Source organism: Bombus flavifrons, chromosome 5 (assembly GCF_040668555.2).
Source record: "Bombus flavifrons isolate JBK064 chromosome 5, iyBomFlav1_principal, whole genome shotgun sequence".
Lineage (NCBI taxonomy): Eukaryota > Metazoa > Arthropoda > Insecta > Hymenoptera > Apidae > Bombus > Bombus flavifrons.
In genome coordinates, this window is record NC_138446.1 from 17,944,298 (window position 1) to 17,965,617 (window position 21,320).

Sequence of the window (21,320 nt, forward strand, 5' to 3'; positions counted from 1 at the left end):
ATTATCTGTAATTTTATTCGCCATCGGAAAAACCAAGTAGATACTGGTCGTGACTGTAGTAGTAATAAATCCATTACCTGATCGATGCTTCGATGACTGCGAGATTTGCTCCTCCTCGTTGTGCAGCTCTCCTCTTCGCTGGTATCAGAGAGGTCTCGCGTAGAATCTAGCGACAGTCTCCTTCTTAGCTTCGTGCAACAGACACCCTGGTTTTGTTCCGAGTTATTCCTGTGCGTCTGGTTGGCCTGTCTCCACTGGTTCTGATTATTTCTTTGTAGATTCCTCACGTTATTCTGTGGTGGAGGCGACGGGCTGAGATCAACGCCTCTCACACCCTCTACTCCTCCGTTTCCATCCCTTTCCTCGGAACTACTGCTGCCTCTCCTACCGTTTCTTCCGTGATTCGATTCCATGTGGTAAACAGGATTGGCGAAAGCCAGCGGGGCTGCATTGAGTATATGTGCGTTTGCATTGTTGCTGCTGAGATCCACGGGACTGGAGCTCTGACTGTAAGCAGCGAAGCTTTGGTAACCGGATGAAGCAACGTTGCTCAACTGAGAGATCGATATTTGCGAACCCTTTTGTGATTTTGATTCCGACACTTCGTCGTCGGCGTACCTCAATAGATCGGACAGCTCGTCCAAATTACCATTGGCAGTCGTGTTGTTCTTGCTATTGGTGTAATTATTGTTTGGTTGATGGTTGATCGATAGAGTGAGATTCGACGAAGGATTCACTACGACGTTTGCGTTTACCGTAGTTTTCGACACGTTATTATAATTTTGGTGTTGCATCTGGTTCACGTTATCCTCCTTGTTACAGTGGTTCCTACTGGTTGATCTCGAGACGTTGTAATTATTATGGTTATAATTATCTTCTCTGTCATGGATGTCTAGGTTTTGCAACCGCGCTATGTTGTGTCTGTGGTTCTGCTGCTGTTGTTGCTGGGACATAATTGTGCAGTTATTCGATTGGTTGATCTGCGACGTAGTGATGTTGTAGTTGGAATCCTTCAGATTGCTGTGACTCTCTGATCTCGTAGGACTGGCGGGATGCGTCTGGCAATGATTCACGTTCGCCAGACTCGCACTAGCGGTCAGTCTGTATCCCGCGCCCGCCCTACTCGACCCTAACGGTCTGTGTTGTCTTACTATGGGTGTGGGCGAACGTGACACAAAAGCTGGCGATTCCAACGGATAATCGTCCGTAGTAATTTGTAGCTGCAGCTTACCATTGGTCGGCATGTATGCATTACGCGGCAGAGTGGCTGCTCTGGTTACGTTAGGGCTGCGAGAACTGTTGTGGCTTAGTGTGTTCGATTGCAACACTTCGTTGCTATCTCTGATTGTTCCATTTAGCGTACTGTGATTGCTCAACGTCGACGTTGCTGATACAGACAAATTGGTATTGCTGTTTGCTATCGTGGGATCGTTATAGCGGAAGATGTTGTTTTGTAAATTTGGATAGCGGTGAGAAACGGGCACTGGATTTGGACCCGACTGATCTAAAGCTATAGAGATCCTCTCGAGGATCTCTGGTAGTCTCGATGGTGGCAGTGACGAGGAAAACGAAGATATCGTGACCAAACTTTCGCGTAAAAGCGCATGCAGAAGAGATAGTTGCTTGCCCAAGTCGATATACCCGTCGAATTCCAACGAGTTATTGGCCGGAGCATCCTTTGGCAAAGGGCTCTGTAAAAAACATTTTTAACCTCGATAAATCACGAGTTTTATAATTTTGTGATAAAAAATAAAGAATTATCGCGTACACTGATTAGCTGAAGAAAGTTCTTCATGGATGGAGCTTCTCGCTCCAGGAGATCGTTCATGAATTCCATGAAGTTTTCCTTTCCTTGGAATCTCGTGAAGTTTGCCAGAGTTTGAAGCGTTTTCGCCACGAGAGTGAGATTCCTCGCTGCCTTTTCATTTGGGTATTCTAAAAAAAAAAAAAAAACACTTTACTTCTGTTTTAACGTCTTCAAACATTTTATTTAAAATTATTTAAAAATACTACCTGGCTACATACACTCGATACAGTTCATCTTTTAAATTTACCACCAGAGACGACGAAACTATTATACTCGTTTTACTTTCGGATCTTTATATCGATCTTTTCGGAAAGTAGAAGAAGAGTAAGTTATGGAGAAGAAAAAAGCGCTTGAAACTTCAATCAAATCTATCAAACGATGAAATGTGATATCGAAAAAATGATTAATTTAACGGACGATTCTCTGGCTACTCTCTGACGACGACGACAATCGTCTCTTCTCAATCAGGTGCGCTTTTAAAGGATTCACGTACGCGTGCCACTTTTTACGTGCATTCCAGACTCTAGACTAAATACAGAGTGCCTTTTTACTCAAAGGCAGTGTCGCTAATATCGCGGCTTACACAGTGCAACTTCCTAGTATAGGGCCGAGATACGCATTGTTGATAAATCAAATATATCGGCACGGTGTTATCGTTGCGGCGTTATATACAACGTCGTAGTCTGCTAACGAGAGTCAGCTACATATACCGCATTCTACATAATTCCACTTTTATTCACTACCACCGACTTGATTTCTTGAAACTTGAAACAAATTGCTCTCTGATACTAGTTACAACGATCGTGGAACAACCTCGTAGTCTCGAAGATTTAAGTTTCAATCGCTAATAACGGACGAGGTGCATAGACCGAGCAAGATAACGTAATATTTTGAGCTTTCGACTTACCGTGAGTAATGTTGAAGAGGGACGGGCTCAGAATGGCTGGGCAGAGGAATCTGAGGAATATAGACGCAGAGATCAGATTGTCGGCGATGTCCTCACGGCCCATGTCAGCCAAGCGTTCGCGGAATATACGGAAGCACTCGCGTAATTCGAGAGGAAAGTGAGCATGGCTAGCCAATATCCTGCTCCAGGCGAGCTCCACGGCGTTCCGTAGATTCTGCTGCTGCTTGTGAAGGGCTGCCACCGAGGCGACCTTCAGTGGATCCACCTCGCAGTCGCCACCCTCCACCGCTCCTCTTACAACAGCCCCCAAGGTCTCCTGGAGATACCTGTCACCCGTCAACTTCAGGTAGGCCTCCATCGCCTTCGTGGCTAAAGAATTTCCTCGAAACGTGAGCCTCTCGTCGTCTGAAATTCGATATTTTCCATTAATAAACGCACGAATATTTACTACAGCAACTTCGACTCCTTTAACTCTTTAGGCGAGATCAATCTTGCCAGGGGAGTGTCATATTTTGCAGGAAAGAAAAGATTTTAAAGAGAAGATTCTGCCAAATGGTTTCTAATATCCCGATGGTTGTCCGAAGATACTTTTCCTTTTACAGGTGCGTTTTGTTCTTTTTTTAGGTTCGGAAGAATTGTTTTCGTTGATCCTTATAACATAAGCTATCGAACCAGAAATCTTTTATATTTATCATACTGATTTCTTATACATGCATACATACGTACGTATATATATATATGTATGCTACGATATAACTACAACGTCATAAAGAAGCGAACAAGTGAATTTTCATTATATGTTTCAATTCTACGAAACAATCAATAAATTCTTGCTTCTCAGCCGTATTGAAGATCAGCATGACTCACCTATTCTGTGTATATCCATCATCACCAAGTCGGCGAGAAATTGAGGCGCTTTCTTTTCGCGCTGCATGACGGCTACTAAAGCCGTGGCGATGTCCTCTTTCGCTTTGACACCGATCACTGGCTCCAATTTCTCGCACAAGGACGCATAATCTGTCTTCAAATACTCCAGGAACTCTTGGTATATTTGAACCGGCAGTATGTCCACAGATTGGAAACGACATTTCACCCTCAAAGCTGGAGGCTCCTTCAAAGGACCTTTATCACCAACGACGGTGTACCATTTCTCTGTTAGATAACGAGACGTGACGTTGTGCACCGGTATACTCACGGAACCTGGACAAAATTTCAAGCATTTTCAGGAATATTCAGAGTACGTTTCATTTTATCGAAGATGGATTTGGTTTATCGGAGAGAGAGAGAGAGAGAGAGAGAGAGAGAGAGAGAGAGAGAGAGAGAGAGAGAGAGAGAGAGAGAGAGAGAGAATAACAGAAATATAATTCAATTGAAAGTAAAATTTCATTCAATTTTCATTTATAATAAATTTTGAGGAATTGAAAGTATTGGATTTGACAAATTCTCTCTGAATTACACGAGCTGTTAAAAACATCCAAAGAAAACTGTTAGCAAGAAACTTAATTTGTTTCTCGATTTCTGCCAATTATTAAGTTTGTCAAGCAACGTAATTTTACATTTATCCAAATTTACCGATTAAAACGTTCTTGTCCCTTTTCTTCTTTCTGTCAGCTTCCCTGTAGAGGTTCACTTGTATGGTATTGACGGAAGGCAAATGATGGAAATCAAAGTGCTCGCCCCAGAAGCAAAGGTCGGCCTTCAGTTTCGCGGTGGTTCTCGCGTACAAAGTACTGTCCAGGCAGACCTCGCAGAAGTATCGTTTCTTCGCTGGCACGCCTTTCGCCTCGAGCAACCAGATCTGCAAGGAATTATCCGTTCGTCGTGTCTGCTCCGCGTCAGGTTGAACGGATTTCCTCAAGCTGTGTTCAACATTCAACGTACGATGATTAATCGTGCTAATTATCTCTGCCTGTTGAAATCGAAGATATCCAACAAGGATAATTCCCAGCACAAATATTTACAACCTAATATCTTAAATACGCGTTTAAGTTTAAAAGATAGACGATATGAAAAAATACAATTTTTCGCGCAAAATCGAAATTTTACGAGATACACCTCGAACGTGTTTTTCAACGGTATACGACTACTTCGATAAAACCCACCGTAGCTAGCTCGATCATCAAAAATGGCGACGTGCCGTTTGCGTAACGAGTGATTATTTGACGGTCAAAGCTGGTTTGGATTGATCAGCGTGGCGTAACAGTTTCTCCTCCCCCGGGTGGGGAAAGAAGATAAAAGAGAAGGAGAAGGTTGGGGAGGAAGCAGCGTGGAAAGAAGAAGAAAAAGAAGAAGCGGCAGAGAAACGGTACCAACCTGTGTAACCACTGGTCCCGTTCGTGAGCGGTCCTGCAACTGAAATATTTCGGCCCACCGGTGCTGGGTGTGACCTGGAAGCAGTGAGGTCTGCCAAGCAGGCTTGGATGCAGCGGTGTCACGGCCGCGAGGTCCATCGAGGTCACCGCCTGTCCGCAGAGCAGGGACTCGTGTGAACGGCAACCCCGAAGTCCGGCACCGCGTTGCTTCTGTCGCTCGAGCTTTGTCACGCTTTTCGTCCTCTTCAGCGGATTCGAGCGGAACGACCTCTTGGAGAAGAAGTTCTGTGAACAGACAAACAGAGAGGGAGGTGAACGCGTGTCGCTCAGGTAAATGGAAGTGATCGAGGAACACGGGGGCCATCGATTCGATCATGTAAACTCCACTCTGATACGATACACGATAAATAGGGAACTGAGAAATACGAACGTATCTAAATTACTAATTAATTCAGTGCTAGACACGTTCGTACGAATATCTTTTATGTTTATCTTTTATCTTCTAACGCTTTTAATTCTTTTTTCAATACAAATGAATTCGCTTGCTACAGTTACGCAACATTTTTGAGTCATCTACTTTTCAAGTTTCATATTTCCTGTCACTAGAACACGGTATCCATATGTATCGTTCACGTTTGAACTCTATAAAGTCCTATAAAATCTAGAAAGTGAATCGTCATATCGAATCAATTTCGCATAGTTCGTCGTTAAATCGCGATCAACGATCGGTCCACGTTGCGCGATTCCTTCCAAACAACTTTCCTGTCGATCGCGCCGCGCAAACATTCTCCGCATTAAATTAATTACACGAAGATGAATCGATCGGTGGTGTTGCAACGCCGTGTGTAACGTGACTCTAATTCCGATGTATGATATAAATGTTCGACGCTTTCTTCTCCTCCTCGCCGTTTAAACGCGTCTCCTTCGAAAGTCTAAACAAAAGTATTCTGATAATCTGCAAAAGTCGCATGTAGGATATCTGTAAGTTGGAAATTGCTACACGTTTTCAACCTATAAAACATCAACTACAAAAGGAAACTACCATTCAACATAGAAGCATCTTTTCTAAGTCTCATCGTCGAAACGAACAACGATTTTTAAGATTTTAAATATGCAACGTAAATATAGATTAATAATACAGGTAATATGAAATTTGGAATTTCAGATCGACGAGGACAAATGAGAATATTAATTATTAATATTAATTACTAAATGAAATTATTAAATGAGAGTATGCTATATTAACACAAGTATACATAATATTACTAGTAAATTGTACGATACGTTCAATACGCTTCTAACATCGTACAGTACGAATTTTCGCATTAAATAAACACGACCTACATTTTTTCCAATTTTGATTAATGGCATTTTCATATTTTCGTGTTAATTTTCTTCAAATTTCCCCGTTAAAAAATTTGATTCTGCGACAGTTTCATCGACAGACCTAACCCCAATGGAAAATTTTATCTCGTTTTCGTTCGAATTGACTTCACGGCGTCAACGTACTAAACACACTAAGTGAAACTGTATGTATTTTATCGCAGACATGCGCCATGTGTTAACGACTATGGAAAATATTCTTTGCCCTCCTGAGAAATGTTCCGCGACTCTTTGAAGTTAACGCAAGGCAAACAAAGAATAATTAGAGGCCTCGGATAAATGTGGCACACAGCTGTTCAAAACTTTTTTTTTTTAGTTTATGACGTCGTATTAGAGTTTGGGAATGCCGGGAAACCATAGTGCATATATATATTTATATATGTATATATACACTTTTATTTCAATGATATTCGATATTCAGTTTTAAATTCGACTGTCAATTAAGTCATAAATAGGTTGATATAATACTCTTACAAACGTTACAATGTATTTGTCGAAATGTCATAAATATTTTAATTATTATAAAATGTCAACTACTCTGTTATTCTATTTTGATATTTGTCTGGCTTTTAATATACACAAACTTCCAGACTTTTTAATGCTTTATATCATCGTTGTTTGAGAATACTTTGACCAGACAAATCAACGATTTCTCCTTTCGAATCGAAATATTAAATGCTTTTAGAGCGTTTGAAGAAATAAGAGTTGGTCGAAGTCGGTCACGTTAGGTGCGAGTCGGTGCAAATCGATTTCAAAGTTCTTTCGTGCTAACGTGGAACAAAATCTACGAAAGAAAGAAAACTTGCACGACTCGGCAAGAGGAATGAAGAGAAAAATTTGCATCGAAATAGCCGTCTTGTACAAATATGGTAATACTCTCAGCCTGTTATTGCTTAATTTGCTTGTAAATCCGTTTATTCGGAAAATTGATTCGCAGTTCTATTATTATTGATAAATTGTACCGGAAACTGGATGATATATTCGCAAAATTACGATGTAATTAAACAAAATTAGGTCCTCATAGTGCGAAATTCATCGATATTCTCCACGAAAGGAACGTTCATACAAAACAACTATGTACACGTCACGGTAACAATTTCACGTGTTTCACGTGTTTGTAAGCAAAAATCCTGAATTTATCCGATCGATCCACTTTCGTTGCACCAATAAATTTAACTGTGTCTATCTTTCACGATTATCTTCCATGGCGAAGTGTGTAACATTTATAGAACGTTAATTTATTACAACGTTAGAACGACAGCTTACATTTATTTAATCACGATCATAGTATAGTTCCATTCGCGAACAAGATTTTTACGACTCACTATGCACTGTAAACGAACGAATAAATCGTTCCGATAGCAAAAGTTGTCCGCGCCACGAGTGAAAATCATCGACTGACTTCTCCAGCGATATCGAGAATCTTTCGTGACATTGCTCGAGTGAAAGGTATCCCACACCGAGTTTGATACTGGCAGTCTTTGGCCCGTACATCCGGATCAACGATGTGTACGAACCGATCCTCGGGTTCAAAAATCTCTTCTAACTCGTGACAGAGGAATTATTAATCCGGCATTTAATTAAATACGTATATTGTTTGGTTATCGTTGAGTAAATTGAAAAAGCTACGGTGTTATATCGAGAAACGAAACGATCGAAGACTAACGTTAATGTCCTGGTAGAAATAAGAAGAAAAGTTTATGTATTACGTAAACGGGTAACGTACTTTGATAGAAAGTTGAAATAGAGAGAAAGACGTATTTTATTATAGTTAATTATAGTTAATTAGATCTTTAGACATTTCAAAAGACAAATCTATATAAAATATAGGGAATAAGAATTAATTTGCAATTATTCGCGTATAGTAAATCCGAATGAATTTTAAGATGACATATTAAATTTTTATTTAATGGTACAAACGTTAATTATTTCGTTACACTTCCTTCGACGTGGATTTAATTTTCCGAAACGAAAGGCTAACTTTTCCAGAAGCTAGAAATTCATCTACGAAACAAAGGTATTTTCGCGTGGTTCTCGTTCGTTACAAATTTTTCAACGAGATCGCTGAGACTTCTCGAAACGTTAAATCCTCTGTTCCACTTTCCTCGACTTTTGAGCGTGGTTCAAACGCGCTTCTTTCGGGTCATCGGATAAAGACAAGCTGGCCGGATGCCAGCGGAACTCGGAAGGATTCCAAATGTTTCGCGCGTTTCGGGAAGTGTGCACAGCTACGCGAACTTTTCCGGATGCATCGGATCGGTAGTCCGTAAATTTGCCAAAAGCTTTGCTGGAAAAAGATAACCGGACGAACGCGAAAGAAATACTTCGTTCGAGAATGTATTGTGAAACAGGCTTGCTCGAATATTCATTTTGAATACACGCATTGATACTACTAAGTTTTAACGCATTTATTCGCTAAATTTTCTGTATAATCTGAATTTCAGCATTAACGTGTGTTCGTTTAAACGCGTCTCATTCGGAAATATGGAAAAACATAACGGATGGATATATGAAGTCTGGATTACATGATTGAACGAAGAAAAAGAAAAAAGGAAAAGACCAGATTCTCAGACTTTTCTACGAACGCAAGACAGACATACCAAACCCGCTCTCGTCGTTTATATAAAGCGATCGTTCGGCCTGCTACACATATTTACCCTGGCAGTGAAGTAATTGATGATCATGTTGACAACTTTGTCCTCCTCATTCTCCTCCATCGGTTTCACGCACATTTTTCTTCTGGTCATGCGAACGGTGTCGCGTGAGAAACAACAGCAGATGTTTCCGATTCACGAATTCAAGCACAGGGAAAGAATTCCACCCCGTCGCTATGCCTTCTTTGATTTGTTCCTCTTGGGGAATTCAAAATCCAGATGCATTTTTTCCAGACGCATTTTTTCCAGTCTCCTTTCGAGTTCAACGAACACACGTTTTTCTTAATGCCACGCTTTTCCACAGTTTCTCCGAGCGTCAAGTTTCTCTTTTTAATTTCTTGGGAAATTCTTTTCATAGAAAACAACTTTTCCCGAACGATTAACCCTGACAGGTCGCGTTAATTCGTGTTAATAGAGTGTGCTTTGCAACAAGACCGTGACGATGCATGTAAACATGGCTATTGTAATCGAGTTAACGCGACTGATTCGTTGATAATACATATTATATTCGGATAATACTACATCGGACGGCAACGAGGAATTTTGTCAAAGGAAAGGTGATCGATACGTTCGAACGACTTCGTTGGTACTTTACAGTTATCAGTAGTGCGAGTCATTCGACGAAAGAACGATTTCTCCCGCGAGAACCCTCGCTAATGTTACAGGACATTGAGACGCTGTTCTTTCGTTCGCAGCCTATTTTCACCGTGACTGGGTGTTTGTCGGTAACGATACGTTGATTTCACCGACTCTTGCCGCACTTTAACGTTATTTTTCGTCTTGTCTTTGTTCGTCATTACCACATAGCACGGTAACGCCGTTATGTTTCTTACACATTTTCTATACAGTTAGGAAGTCGTGATTCCTCGCGATCGCTACGACGATCGATCACGCTTGCTTCTTATTATAGTTTTATCTTTATCCTAGCACCTGATTAATCAGTTTTCGTCGCAGCGAATTGTTCTTGATATCGTTAGGAATTAACCGTTTATCATAAATTTTCAATAACGCTACTTCTGATCGTTCCTATCCGACTTGCTGTTCATCTCGACACCAAACTTTCCTCTTTTTCCCTTGCCGTATGGCAATCATCGATTTTCAGTTCCTGTTCAACTTGCTATTCACTTTATCGACCGAAAGCCGATATTCGCGCAAAGGTTTCAGCGTCATCAGCGATCGCCAATTCTTCTTCTTCTTCGAATATTCTTTCCCACAGATTCAAACGCACGTTGTCGCAGTAAAAGTTTCTCCCGTCACTGAACGTTGAATCGCCAAAGCAACGAAAGAGGCGTGTTGTTATCGTACACGTGCGAAGACGATAAGCCCATCCAATGTCAGAATGCAGTATAATCGGTGCACTGCGTCATCGAATTCGTGGTTGGGAAACACGCCGCGATACGGACGAAGAGCTTCGGGTAACGATTCTTCGCCAATGGGAATCTCCCTCTCCCTCTCTTTCTTTCCATCGATCGCAAATTGTTGACAGTGCGATTAGAAGTTCAGTGCTTTAAGCCGCATCGAGCAAGCTGTTTTCCGTGGAGCAGCTGTGTCGAGGAGTTTTATCGGATTTGTTATTTGACAAGAGCACACGTAACAGACGTTTCTCAATTAAATTTTCAGCAAACGTTCCGTCGATTCACCAGAGCGGATATATCGCTCGTATATTATATCGTTTAGGGATCGTAAAATTCGTTGTATCAGTAATTTTCACAGAGATTGCCTGTTAACATACTCCGTTATCCGACGCATCTTTCGTCTCGTCGATTCACCAGAATTGAGAACTCTAAAATGAAAAATCCCAGAACGTCTGCAATTTGTCACGAAACTTCCAACGATTTGTCGCTTTTTGCCTGGATATTAACCAAACGTTTACCCACCGAAAGAAGAAAAGAACGCGAAGACCGTCGATCGTGACACGCTGGAACGCGTGGTTGTTTCTCGAACGACTGCCGCCGTTCCTCTCACGATTCGTCCGTTCCTGGTTTCCTTTGACCAGCCATCGAGGCGAAACGTTCGAAGTTTTCTATCCGACACGATAGACTCCCAGGGATTTCTATTCACACACGGAAGCACGAGCCAAGGATTCCAGCTGGCTCTGGCTCTGGCTCTCAGGTATATTTCTACGGCCCCCAAAAACGAGATCGATGCTTCCAGGCATGGCCAGGGGTATCTCTCTCTCTCTCTCTCTTCCACGTCTCCGTTCGGTTCACGCCCGAGGGATTTAAATCGACAGGCTCTTTAAACGATTCTCTGCGATTTATGCTCCTCCGAGTCGATAACCTACTCCTCCCTTTTCCGTCCACACGCCGCCACGATCTTCTTCTACAAAGATTCTTCGTTGTTGTTAATATTAATTTTCAAGACGCTTGATTCAATCATTTTTAAACAAGTTTGAAGACGATCGCGTAAATGGACAATTCGTGAACGGTGAGCCGTCGATATTACTGGTATTTCAAATGGCGACTATTATTTGCGATCCATGTCAATCGTCGTGTCGTAACTCGGTGAATGTTAACCAAGATTTCAAAAGGGATTTCAGGCTTTCGTATTTCTGTAATAATCCTGTTATCCGCTTGAACGGGTTTTTCGAATCTTCACGGTGGTTGAAACTAGTTAAATGTGGTCTTTTTACAATTGTTACGATCCAATAGCAATTACTCTCTATGATCGATGCAGTTTTTCACGCTAATTTAGACTTTAAAGAGTATTCGAAGCATTCGAAGCATTCTGTGCCGAAGGTGTACGAAGCTTTCAATCGTCGATCCGAGTTATTATTAGACTTTCTGTATTTTGCAATTGATCAATAATCCTTGGTGACAAGTGTATTTTTAAGTTTTGTAACTGGTTTTATGAAAACTGGTATAGCTGGTTCAAAGTCCGCGTTTATTTTAAAAGGAGTTACCAGCAATCCTTGTATTTTGCAATACGTCAAAAAGAACCACAGATGGCCGAAGTCGAACAATTTATGTAAATTCATTACCAACAACTAAGAGCGTTTTCACGTTTGCAGCTTACCGAGCGAACAGATTAATTTAACTTTGAAACTAAATTAAAACGTTTAACGTTTATCGACTTAAATTTATAGTTTACAACCTACAGATAATAATTTTACAGGTATACTTTACTGGGTAGTGTTACAATTTGCATCGATAAGGATCACCGATATCTGTTTCTTTCACGATCGGTGCATTCGTTCGTTTCTCGATTTTCTCTATCGGTGATCCGTCGCTCGTCGTCCGAGCTCGTCCAGCAAAATATTCTTAAAAGAACGTTGATTTGAAATCACAGAGTATCCGCAACACAGCCTACGCTTTACGGTCTATCAACGAAGACACACACCTTCGCTTATCACTGAAAATCCTTCGGTCACAACATGGACGAACGGAGGACGATCGTTCGTCTCGTTTCGACGGACGTTCTGCGTTTCGCCGATGGCTCCGTAGGCTCGGTGATATTTTCAGCAGCGGTTGCTCGTTGCTTTTCGTCGATCGCGCGGCCGTCGACCCTCGAGGCAGTTGCCTGCTGCCTTTGATGTTCCTTTATTTGGCCACGAGTCTCTTATTTACCGGCTTCTGTCCGTCGATAAATTATTGCTCGCAATTACTCGCACCGAGCACGCTTTGACGCGACAGCAATGCTCGAGAAATGTACGCGAACGTTTCGCTTTTGTTAAAATTTCCCCGCTCTTGGGTTCCAGAACGTCGTAGACGATCGTTTTCATCCTTGTTCCCGGTGAAAGAAAAAAGAACAAACGCCCGAAGAAACGAGGAATACGTAGGAAATTTAACGAGCATTCGAATTAACAAACATAATAACATTTTATCTCTGACTCTAGAATACACCGAAGAATATTCAAGATACACTGTGTGCTCGGTTGTCGTAATATAATACACTCGGATCTCGTAAGATCCGCCTCGGAAGAGAGGCAAGATTTCGCGGCAAAATCTCGACGTTGACTGGCGCAGATGTTGCTCATCCGGGTAGCCGAAGTCAAGGGATCCTTCGTGCACACCTTTGTGCACCACGACCAAAAACCCTGCCCCTGTATTCAGGTGAGGCAAAACGGGTCACCCCTTGGCGTCTCAGTCCCTCGTCTACACCCGGGGAGCCACCGGTAAGAAGGACAAAAACGTCTTCGAGGGGTTCTCAAACCGATTTCGACGATGATCTTTTACAACCACCAGCTAAGACGCACTGTGACGAATCTGCCTCACAGATGCGTAAATTTCGTTGAATGCGTGTGATTCGACCATACGTAAATATGCATATACCGTTCTTTTTTTTTTTTTTTACTCGATCGATCTAACGACTCGATCCTTTGGTAAAATTACGTCAATGATCGTCGACAAAAATACAACAAATCGTTCCTCTTTAATCCTTCAGAGCGTTATTACATTTTGAAAAAGCGACAGAACCCTTTTGCTGAAAGCATCGTTCACGAAGACCGAGCAATTTCTTGTCGCAATCAACACGGAGACGAGCGATTTCTTGCGACGAGGTAGCACGCTTCGCGAAATCGCGAAAACGGTCACGCTTCTTTTTGTCACCGACTCGTCGCTGTTGGATCGAGTTTCGTAAACAATTGGCGATAGCAGGACGCGATTCAAACAGATGGATCCGCAAAGTCGTCGACGCACCGTTCGAAAACCAGTTCGCTCGTTTCTTTGCTTCCTTCGAGGGGTGTCGATTAACTGGTGCCAGTAGAGAATAAAAGTACGTACTTTCCATTTTGCCTATCCTTTTCTCGATATCGTCCACAACGACATCTTCGAATTTCTTTACGGTCGATCTTTCGCGATCTACGTGCAACGTTGTGCTCGTATAGAATCGACTCGTATACAACGATTTACACGATTTACGTCTTTAGTTATCTTACAATACGCAGAAAGCAGTTTCTCTTCGTGTTGTACTCGTTTGTCCGTTACATAGATCGTTTTTCGTGATCGTTTTTTTATACGAGTGAAAAATGTAATCGCCATAATTTCTTAATAATTCCCTTTGAAACATAATATATTTTTGTCAACTATAATTTCTTAATCCTTTAGTGTAGATCGTCGATAGTTTATGCTTCGAAGTGGTACGCACGCTCGTAAAACTGCCACGAAAATATTTCCTTTTCTTCTTTTTTCCCCCTTAATTTTATTACCGCTCCGCTACAGGTTATAATTAAAAACCTTTCTTACTTCTCTACCTGTTAATAAGTCGTAAACGCTAAGTAATTAAATCGAAAATATATTACACCTTTCAAATCGCGTTTCTTCCCTACTTTACATACGAAGATCGTATCTTTATTATTCATTCGCATTCTCTTTTGTCGGATTTGCATTGATACAGCAAACACCGAAACTTCATATATTCTACTTGCTTTCGCCAGGAAATTACAGAGAATGAAATGGAAAGGATTTATTTTATCGTACATGCGTAAGGATCGTAATTAATATTTTTTTCATTTTCAATAAGGTTCGTTTCGAACGAAATTCTATGAAAGATCGCGTGAAAAATTTACCTTTTCTCGAATCGATTTACGATCCAAGGAGAATTTAAGAGAATGCTGCGTGGAATCGAAGCTATGCCGTTGTTTGAAGTACAAAGCGCCACGGAACGAGTTTATGGAAATAGGGCACGACTCGAACAAATTTTATCAAGTATTCCGTGTGACAGCGTTGAATTAAGAGATACCGGAAAGAAGGAAAACCGTTGAAGCGAAGAATATTGTGCGGATACGTTTAATATCGGAGAAATTCCGTGTACAGTGTAGATAATAGGAACGCGTAAAAAGTAATTTCGCTTGACTCGATCGTTTCGATAAAAAAAGTAGCAACTACGGTAGTAACTTTTACGAATTACGTTATCTCTATTTCTTCGGTAATAGAGATATAGTAATATTTAAAAATCTAATGGTAGAAACTATTACGATCGAAAGATAACGATGAATCATGTAACGTTCGTGATTAGGAGTAAAGGACAGGAACTGCGGAAGCAACGCGTAGCTTCGTCGAGTTGTTTTATCGATCAACGTGACATCATACCAGGGAAATCCGAACCACACGACGAGACTTAATTTTTAAAATTAAATCTTAGACTCGACTAAGATCGATATCAGTATACGAAAGAATGCGCATTTTCCAAATTTATTTCCCGCTTTCAAAGGAAGATGTACACAAAGTACAACTTACATATGACTGGTTGCCATCCTGTCCGCACGTCCTTACTGCGTACACTCGGTACTCTTAGCACCTACCATAAATCTCAAGAATTTTCTAGCTAAGGTCCTTCAGACCGAACAAACATCTCTTCGCTAAATCGTTTTCCAAAGGTTTATTGTTACTACGGGAAAGTTAGTTTTCTCGCATACGATGCTTCCCACTAGCAATTCTCTCTCGGGGGGCGGTTAGCACCCATCCTCACCAACCAACCTAGAAAATTAATCAATTGACAGCGAAGTCTTTCCTCGCTCTCCCAATGAAACCTTGCCCTTGCCAAATCAGCTCTTTCTTGTAGATTAGACCCACCCACAACAAGCTTCCTCCGCAGCATCATCTTTACAGAAAGTCAGTCTTTGTGCACCTTTTGAATCGCCATCATCTAAGCGTACGTCGCGTACTACACATTGTAACTTTGGATATCGATCGAAACTTAATTATATCTCTCTAGTGAAGAAGTTGTTTGAATAAACATTAATTTATACCTGTTAAATCAGTGTAACCTCGTTTGAACCACCCCTATTGTCGTAACAGAAACAAGGGGATCGATCAGTTCGTGGCGACGATTATTTAATCGTAACGGGAATTTACGACTCTCGTTGACGCGCTATCTCGCGATCGCGTCTCTCCGCGAACGGTCGAAACAATGACAAATATTTATTTTCTTAATTCGTGATATATCGTGTTTTTAAAACCATGTACGTAATTCTGAAGGACTTTGTAGTTCATCGTGTATCTCTGATATCGATTACTTTGCACATTTTTCATCGCACGTTTCAGTACGGACACACTACTTGACCTACATACTTGTTCGAATCAAAAGATTTCGCTTAATACGCCTTGCGTCCTACTTGAGGTTATCGACATTCATCCGGTCCATCCTATTCACAGAAAAATGTTCGTACGTAAAGAAGCAAGAACTGGCGCAAGCTACGGTATCGTCGCAAACTGTAAATGAAGTCACCGCATAAATCAACGTGATCTTCAAATTTTACTTTCAACGTTACTAATTTTTTCTAATAAAAATCGTTAAGAATAAGTTATATTTCTAATTCTTAATACTCAATACTCCTTTATAAGGAATCTTAGAGCGCTGAAATTTTCCTTATCGCGATATCGCGGCAGAAAATAGTTTGCCCGTTTCTATGGCGTGTGCACGGTGTCGGCGGCAAATTTAGCGCGAAGCGAGGCGACGCTACACCTGGGACTCGCGTCTACTCACACGCGTCCTAGAAAAGCGATCTAGCGCGTGAGATTTGAGAACACCTGCGACCAAGCGCCAAGACGACACCGTGGATCGATATTTTCCATACTACGTGGCGCGTCGTCGTCTGCTTTTGCTTGCATCCACCATCTCGACGAGGCAGCGTGTCGGTTTACGCAACGAAATTGAAGCTAAGGGCAAAGGTGACGCGGAGACAGAGTGGCCTCGTCCACGGAGAAACGAGGCACGAAATTACCGAGACGTGTGCCACGATTAAATGTTACCATGTCGATGGAACGTGATGTCATCGAACGATTGGATTCATCGATCGATGAAATTTCAAGGAAAACTCAGTTTACCTACATATTGTATCATTAAGTTGAATTCCTAATCAAAAGTAATCGTGTTTGTTTTAATCGTGCGTCGAGTTTATTTATATAGATATTCTAATGAAATATTTCTAATAACGCGCGCGCGCGCGCTTGTGTGTGTGTGTGATCGATCTAGACGGAATCCGAGGAACGAGAGAGCAACACAATGAACGCGATGTTCGAAGCAACTTGTTTGTAACGATAAAAAGAAAAGTGTACGGTACTCGAACTGAACGACTTGATGCATCGAGAGATTCGAAAGATCGAAGATACGTGATTGGAAAACTCGAGTCTCAGTTTTCGTGCTTCGAAAACGAAATGTTTCTCGAGGGGAACACGATGAGCGCAATTTTAACCGGAAGCACCGAGTATAAGTCGCGACAAAAGAATCGTCTCGAACGATTCGTCTTTAGGGATCTGAGAGATCTTTCGAAAAATGTCTACGTTAAGATCTTTGTCGAGGACGATTATGATCGATAAAAGTATCTCCTAGGAAACTATGTTTATACGTGTGAATTAAAACGCCGAATTAAAAGCTTTTCAGATGCCAGAAATCGCACATTCGATGATCGAAAATCTTCTCAAGCATCCACTTTCAAGATACACGAAAAGCTCTTTTCACAGAAAGGTGTCGGCCCGATCGGGAGTCACATCTAATCTGTAAGTCTAATGCATTTTGGCGCGGCGCTGACATATTCGCTGAAAATAGGTACTCGTCGCGATAAGGATTTACGACGAGATACCGTACCGAAGATCTTCTTCGGTTCTCGAACGAGGGAGACTTAGCGTTAATTGCGATCACGAGCCGGCAACCTCGTCACGATAAAATAATTACTGCGAGATATTTCGCCAATTAACGTGCTTTCTATCGGCCAAGTGAAAATTCTTCGGGATTGATCGCGCGAATAAACGAAATTGTTTAGGGTGAAATTCGCATAGTTATGCTGTTACGTGCAAAGATAGATCTTAGTTGAAATATCTGATATTTTTTCACGGAATAAACATCGTTTCACCTTTTCTAGAAGAATTCCTAACTCTTCGTTACTCGGTATTATTTCGTTTATTATCGGGTAATTTATATTCTATCAAAAAAATGCAAATGTGCTTGAAAAACGCTCGCAAATTCGTAATAAAATCGTTACTGGTTATATTTTCGTTCCACGATCGATATTAAAATTAAAATTAAAATTAAAATTAAATCATAACGAAAGTAATAACAGTTAAAAAGTGGCTCTTAAAAAGCAGAGCACGTTATTTCGTTATCGTTGGAAGCGAACAAAAGGTACGGAGGTGTGCTCGTTGCATTATGAAAGATCGGAAATTACAGTGAATCGAAATTACAGGGACTTAAAGGGGAGCAACGAGGTCTACTTACGACGATTCTGTTGGGGGTGACGTCCAAGGGTCGAGCTCCGAGGACAGGGGTGGCCGGAGCGCTACCCCTTCGGCAGGCCTTCTCGTAGGACGTGTCTGAAACACAGAGGAACATTTGTGATTTAGCAACAGGGTAATTCAGCCGTTTCCGGTGCGAACGAGGCCAAACGGTCGCGTTAATTATCGTATCTCGTTTCGTATTCGATGCGAAAATCGAAATGCTATTGAGCGAATAATCGCATTTCCCTCGGTTTGCCTCGACTTTCCTCCCTACAAGGAAATGGTATCTTTGAGTTTTCGTACGAATGGTTTAACCGACGTCGAAACGATTAAATCTTTTTCGTTCGTTCTTCTGTTTAAAAGGGTATCACCTAATCGAGTAAACTCCACCATTGCTCTTATTTCACCAAAACATTCACAAACGATTCTTACGTTTCTTAAAAATCAAGTCTACGCCTCTCCACCTACTACGCTTTTCGCAACAGACTGGGGGAAGGATCGAGTTGGACATTTTTTCGCACGAACATTCCATTATCCGCTAATCGCCTGATCGACCGTTCACACACTTGTAAAAGATTCTTCGCATCGGGAAGCAGCTTCAGAGGCTTTGAAATAGCATTATTCCGGATCGGGGAAGGGAATGTGGAGATTCGTGGACGCGATTAAAAGAGGAACTTCCGTTTCGGAACCGGCTGCTCGTTCGCGTACTTGGAACTCGGTCACGGCATAGTCGGAGCAATGCTGGAACCTCGTAATTTCAAGAACGACAACAGGCCATTGTGCGGTCGTGGGGCCATTCACGGGATCCCTATAATGGTGGCGTTCCATCGAAAACACGATGGAAACGCTTACAATGACCGAGGCGCTGTGTGCAAGTACCGCGTTCTGTCTAGGAATTCGTGAACAGTGGAATCGATTGTTACCAGCGGGTGCTTGCGACGTAATACCTGTTCTTATATCTTCTCGTACCGTCTGTAAAAATAGTTGGCGATCAAACGCGTGAGATAGAAACGATAAAGAATTCTGAATGAGTTTACGAAAATGTCGGAAATGTTTGGAACGATCTATTTTTCATTTAGAAAACAGTATCGTAACTACTTCTTTACGATCGCCATCGTTATCAATTTTCTACGAGATAAACTTAGGATAACGATTTAACCTACAATTGTACGATACCATCGATCGATAGATTCTACAAATATTTGACGAGAATATACACGAGATTCACTTTTTATTTATTAAAAATCGAGAAAATGAAACTTCGCTTGAAAGCCTCTTTCAGAGCGTCGATTTACTACAATTAATCGCTCTATTCGCTTCCGATTCCCAAAATAGTCTCGTAACCGGCCACATATCCATCGTTAAATCCACTCGAGCGAGCGTTCAACTCTAAAACACGAACCAAACAATGAGCGTCGATGTTTAAACGTTTCAAACTGAGTTCCACTTTCTATCGCGTGATTAATTTAAAAGTCACTCTACCGACTACTCTCGTTGTATACTTTGGCACGATTCTTTCCATTTAATCCCAACTAACTACTCAGCGTGAACTCGAACGGTACTTGGAGTACTATAATTCGTCTTTCGTCCCTCTTCCTCGCACACGTCTCTGTCAACGGAAATCGACCAAGGGAGAGAAGAAACGAAAGCTGCCCTGTAATTAACGTTCCCGCGAGAGCCTTCGGTGCTCGGACTTTTCTCTCTCTGTTTATGGTCAGCGATTTAAACGCTCTTCCTGGCTCAAGAGTCTCCGGTTACAGGGCCTTTCTTATTCGTTGCTGGCCCAGTACAACGAGATTCGTGCGTTTCTTGCAGTTAACGATCCGTTAGCAGGGGTCCGCCGTTTACCGCTCGCTGAATTTCATTTATCGTTAATTAGATCGAGATGCGATTCCGATTTGCGTTCACGCATCCAACGTGATCGTAATTAACCGCGTTTTGTCTCGTTTGTCGCTTTCCTTCGATTCGACTTTTCCTTAAAAAATGTTAAAGTTCGGATCGACATTCGGATATTTGATTTGTGATATTAAAACAGGTACGTAAATCGATCGTTGGATATATCAAATATATTTTGCATACTATATACATTTTGACGGTAATTTCCATAGTTATCGGACATAAATAATCGGTACACGCTATCTTCGCGAATAAGACGTTAATAATTCCTCTTTTCCAATTACGTACCGGGAACCTTGTTTATACTTGCCAAAGGATAAAGGATAAAGGATAAAGAAGACTTCCATCGTAGCATCGTTTCATATATATCGGTCGTAATAGCATATATCCAATGACGTTTAATGGCCGCATAGACTGGCATTCAATTCTTCCTTCGGTACAACACATCAGCGTATAAAATAAAACACAGCCGATGCGTTTACGATCCGTTAAATCCGCATTTTCGACTTTTATCGCGTGTTCTCGCCAATGACGGTTTTTTAAGCGATCTCCAAGTTAATTTACCGTCTGACGATCGAAGCAACCGCGACGTTAATAATCTTGTATCTCGCGGCTTCGTCGTTCCTCCATTATGTTGATTGCAAAATGCAACCGCCAGATTCTACGCCACGATTGCGCGCGAATTTCGCCGTTTCATCGAGTTGTAAACCTGTGACACGTCGTAATTTCCACCAGGATGTTTCCCGATACGGATAAAAGCTTTGCTCGATCTGTACGCCGAACAACGTTCAAAGCAAGACAAAAACAGATATAGAAAAAAGGGATATAGCGTTTGAGGAGCAGCAATTTATCGTTACTTTCTCGAGGATGCGTTCTACTACACAATACCCATACGTAAAATGGTAGCTGAGGATGCTAGCAATTTTAAGGAGAACCTACCGTTCTAAAACTTAATTATATGCTGGTTAAATACAGGAAGCGAGGCTGACCATTAGGAGTATAGCAAGGCGGCTTTTCATTTCGTTCGAATTTAAATAATTAAAATCGAAACAGGCGTGTTTGCGACCGACAGCTGTGCCGCTTTTGTGAAAATCGCGTGACACCTTTCGGTGAAAGACAAAAAGAAAAAAAAAAAAAAAAAGAACACTGGTGGTCGTGTCGTTGAAAATCCAGTTGCAAGAGGGAAGGAAACTGGTCCGTCGACCAGTC

At 41.5% G+C, this 21,320-nt stretch overlaps 1 protein-coding gene across 12 annotated transcripts in view; it reads right to left on the minus strand.

Annotated features, from left to right (window-relative positions):
• raskol (Ras GTPase-activating protein raskol) overlaps positions 1-21,320 on the minus strand; it is a 257,001-nt gene that overhangs the window by 7,266 nt on the left and 228,415 nt on the right. For all 12 annotated transcript variants that reach the window (XM_069112675.1, XM_069112677.1, XM_069112671.1 and 9 more), the window contains 7 exons: positions 18,217-18,311; positions 5,028-5,311; positions 4,287-4,573; positions 3,582-3,914; positions 2,715-3,119; positions 1,769-1,935; positions 78-1,691 (listed from right to left, as the gene is read on the minus strand). In XM_069112675.1, coding sequence (XP_068968776.1) covers positions 78-1,691; positions 1,769-1,935; positions 2,715-3,119; positions 3,582-3,914; positions 4,287-4,573; positions 5,028-5,311; positions 18,217-18,311 — 3,185 coding nt within the window. The remainder of the gene's footprint in view (positions 1-77; positions 1,692-1,768; positions 1,936-2,714; positions 3,120-3,581; positions 3,915-4,286; positions 4,574-5,027; positions 5,312-18,216; positions 18,312-21,320) is intronic.